Consider the following 4,006-nt stretch of genomic DNA (forward strand, 5'->3'; position numbering starts at 1 on the left):
GGGGGCTCGGCAGGGGGCGCTGTGCTGCAGGGAGTGGGCAGTCTGACTCTCTGTTGCCCCCTACAGGTTTGCGGGGGTTGATGCTGGCCGTGATGCTGGCCGCCCTGATGAGCTCCCTGGCCTCCATCTTCAATAGCAGCAGCACCCTATTCACCATGGACATCTACAACCGCCTGCGGCCCCGGGCCAGGAGCAAGGAGCTGCTGATTGTGGGCAGGTGAGGGTGCACTAGGGGCACTGGGCCGCAGGGAGTGCTGTGCCTCTGAGCTTGCTGTGAGCCCAGCCATGCCCTGTCTACCAGCCGGCACTAGGGGGCGCTGTGGGCCCAGCCACGCCCCTGCCCCTCACCCTGGTCTCTGGGCAGGGTGTGGATCTTGTGCATGGTGGCCATCAGCATTGCCTGGATCCCAGTGGTGCAGGCGGCGCAGAGCGGACAGCTTTTCGATTACATCCAGTCCATCGCCAGCTACCTGGCACCACCCATCGCCGCCGTCTTCTTCCTTGCCCTGTTCGTCAAGAGGGTCAACGAGCCCGTGAGTGCCAGGGGACCCAGGCATCTGGAGATGGAGAAGAGGGGGAGGGGATTGGGGGACCCAGGTGTCCGGGAATAGAGAGGAGGGGGGGGAAGGGACCCAGGTGTCCGGGGATGGCGAGAAGGGGGCGGGGGATCGGGGGATCCAGGTGTCTGGGCAGTCGGAGGATGTGGGGGACCCAGGCCTCCAGGAAGTTGGGGGGTGAGGGACCCAGGTGTCCAGGCAATGGAAAGAAAGGGGAGGGGTGGAGGGAGTGGGGATGCAGGCGTCACACTCTCTAGAATGGCTCAAGGGTGTGAGTCCCAACCTTAAGGCGGACTGACACCCAAACTCACCCCGATATTCAGGTTACTCCCCGTCCCAAGGGACCAGTCACTCACCCCCGGTCAGTTGCACCGCAGATCTCACAGCACAGACAAGGCTGGCAGCCAGTCCTGTAATAAACCAGCTGAAGATTTAGTAACTAAGAAGAAACAAGCGTGTTAGTTACAAGGGTAAAGCAGGTTAAAGCTACACACACAAACGAGTCTCCAAAAGGTGGCGGAAGCGTCGCTCACAAGCAAGCCCTATACATCCTTGTGAGCTAAGCACAGGCCAAGCACTGGGGATTGTTTAAGGACCTCAGGAGGTCATCTAGTCCAACCCCCTGCTCAAAGCAGGACCAATCCCCAGACAGATTTTTGCCCTGAATCCCTAAATGACTCTTTTAAGGATTGAACTCACAATCCTGGGTTTAGCAGATCAATGTGCAAACCACTGAGCTAGCCTCACCCCTCAGAGCACCATCATCACCAGCAGCAGCATAAAGATCCACATTCTTCCTGGCAGTGGTTTTTATTCCCTTCCCCCAGAGTTTAAGCTGGCGGGATGAGGCCTCAAGGGCATCTCCTCTTCATGGGTGGGTGGGTGGGTGCGGGGTGGGGAGGGCAATCATTTGCCCTTTGATGCTCCGCATCGGTCTGTCTGGTGTCGCTAGGTCTGGCTACACAGCAGCTGACACCCGCAGCCGACTCAGGCTTGGGCTGCGGGGCTGTTTCATGGCTGTGTAGATGACCGGGCGCGGCCCAGGCTGTAGGCGCCTGCGAAGTCAGAGGGTCCCAGAGCCTGGGCTCCAGCCCTGAGTCGGCTGGCACAGGCCAGCGTGGGCAGCTAACTGCTGTGGAGACAGACCCCACAGACCGTCTTTTGGAGGGCAGGAGCTACCTCCTGTGGCAAACCGGCATTTCACACCCAGTGGCGCTATTTTCCCAGCCGGTGATTTACCGTTACAGAGCAACCCCGCAGTATAACTGGGGTACAGAGGCGATAGGTGAGATCTCTGCCTGCAGCAACGTACAAACGCTTCAGCGAGTCTAAACGCTAACCCCTCAGATCTAATTTAACAATGTTAACACCCAGGTGAGCTAGGCTGGGTCCCAGCTATGTGTGTGTCAGTGTCCGGTTGAGGCCTAGAGACCTTGGCATGAGCTGACACTGCTGATGTCCACAGTAGGCAGCAGATGGACCTGGGGAGGGAGGGACGCAGGCATCCAGGCAGTGGGAAGGGAGGGGAGGAGTGTGGGGAATGGGGACCCAGTGTCTGGGCAGTGGGAGGATGGGGGAGGAGGGGAGCGTGTGGGGGATCCAAGTGCCAGGCACAGGGAGGATGGTGGAGGGAGTGGGGAACCCAGGCATCCCGGCAGTGGGAGGATGAGGGAGCAAGGACCCGGAAGCCCAGATGACCCCCCCCTTTCTCCACACAGGGCGCATTCTGGGGGCTGGTCGGGGGGCTGCTGATGGGTCTGGCCCGTCTGCTGCCTGAATTCGCCTATGGCACTGGCAGCTGCATCTTCCCCAGCGCCTGCCCCCGCCTCATCTGCGGGGTGCACTACCTGTACTTCGCCATCATCCTCTTCCTTGCCAGCGTCGTCCTGGTGGTGGGGGTATCGCTTTGCACCCCGCCCATCTCCGACAAGCACGTGAGCAACCCTTGGGAGGCGGGAAAGGGGATGGGACCCAGGCGTCCGGGACAGCTGTACAGGACTCTCACCCCTAGGAGGGAGAGACCAGGGTGGGGAAGTGTCCAGGACAGCAGTACAGGGCACTCGCCCCTGGGGGGGGAGCAGGACGGGGAATGGGACCCAGGCGTCCCAGTGCAGAGTGCTCACCGTGCGACCCCCCTCCCCAGCTACACCGGCTGGTGTTCAGCCTGCGTCACAGCAAAGAGGAGCGCGTGGACCTGGACACGGAGGAGGAGGAGGAGAGAAGGAGGCAAGAAACGAGGCAGCAACAGGGAGTGGCCGCGAATGGGGCTATGGAGCACGTGTTGGAGGTGGAAGGTGGGGCTCTAGAGGGCGCTGTTCTGCAGGGAGTGGGCGGGAGACTCAGCAGGGGGCGCTGTGCTACAGGGAGCAGGCGGGGGGCTCAGCAGGGGACAGGCAGGTGGCTCAGCAGGGGGCGCTGTGCTGCAGGGGGCGGGCGGGGGGCTCGGCAGGGGGCGCTGTGCTGCAGGGGGATAGGCGGGAGGCTCAGTAGGGGGCGCTGTGCTGCAGGGAGACAGGCAGGGGGCTCTGTGCTGCAGGGGGCGGGCGGGGGGCTCAGTAGGGGGCGCTGTGCTATAGGGAGCAGGCAGGGGGCGCTGTGCTGCAGGGGGCTCAGCAGGGGGCGCTGTTCACTCTCTTTCTTCCGCCAGGCCCCCCGGCCGGTCAGCCCCAGGGCTGCGTGGGGCGCTGCATGGCCTGGCTCTGCAGCCTGGGGGGTTCAGCGCAGCGGGAGCCGGAGCCGGGTGTGGAGCGGCTGCCGGACATCACGGAGCACCCAACCTGGAGCCGGGTCGTCAACCTCAACGCCATTGTCATGATGGCCATCGCCCTCTTCCTGTGGGGCTATTACGCCTGAGCCTCTGCCTCGGGGAGCCCTCCCGTCTCTGAGCCCCACTGCAGGGAGCCCACGGCAGCTCCTGCCTCTGCTATGGGGCTCCCAGGCCACCTCCCACCTCCTCAGCCCCCCACTGCTGCCAAATAAACCCTCTTTTCCTTCCCCCATTCCTGTAGCCCCCCCACACACACCCTCTCCCTGTGGTGGGATCCCCTCTGCCCTATGCAATAGTCCCCCCACCACTGTGCACCTCAGCTGTCAATGAGGGGCTTGTGTACCCCCTTTCCCCCTCCCCCAAGGTATTTTCTGGGGGCTCCCCTCCCCCCCAAACCCAGTGCAGAGACCACAGGAAGAGGGTGCAAACGGAAGGGGGGCAGCATAGCCCCCAGCCCCTCACCGACCCCCAGCCCGGCCTCCCCCCTCTCCCTCCGCCCCATGAAACTCAGGCTGGGAAGAGTGTGGAGGGGAAGCAACAGACAAATAAATGAATGGGAAACTGCCTCCGGTGGTTGCTTTTCTGGGCTGGAGCTGGCGCCCCCTAGAGGGGAAAGGCCCCACGTCCTGTTCCCCGAGCCAGCCAATCCCCTAGCCCAGAGCCAGATCGGAGCCAGCGCCCC

General features: G+C 62.9%; 1 protein-coding gene across 2 annotated transcripts in view; it reads left to right on the top strand.

The window, feature by feature from the left end:
• Positions 1–3,410, top strand: part of SLC5A2 (solute carrier family 5 member 2) — a 9,862-nt gene extending 6,452 nt beyond the window's left edge. Inside the window, exons 11-15 of one of the 2 annotated variants that reach the window (XM_026661061.1) lie at positions 67–217; positions 365–533; positions 2,276–2,491; positions 2,701–2,851; positions 3,205–3,410. In XM_026661061.1, coding sequence (XP_026516846.1) covers positions 67–217; positions 365–533; positions 2,276–2,491; positions 2,701–2,851; positions 3,205–3,410 — 893 coding nt within the window. The remainder of the gene's footprint in view (positions 1–66; positions 218–364; positions 534–2,275; positions 2,492–2,700; positions 2,852–3,204) is intronic. The other variant, XM_026661062.1, reaches the window with a different exon arrangement.
• Positions 3,411–4,006: the final 596 nt, after the last annotated feature.

This window comes from Terrapene carolina, unplaced genomic scaffold (genome assembly GCF_002925995.2).
Source record: "Terrapene carolina triunguis isolate 2854851 unplaced genomic scaffold, T_m_triunguis-2.0 Scaffold926, whole genome shotgun sequence".
Classification (NCBI taxonomy): domain Eukaryota; kingdom Metazoa; phylum Chordata; order Testudines; family Emydidae; genus Terrapene; species Terrapene triunguis.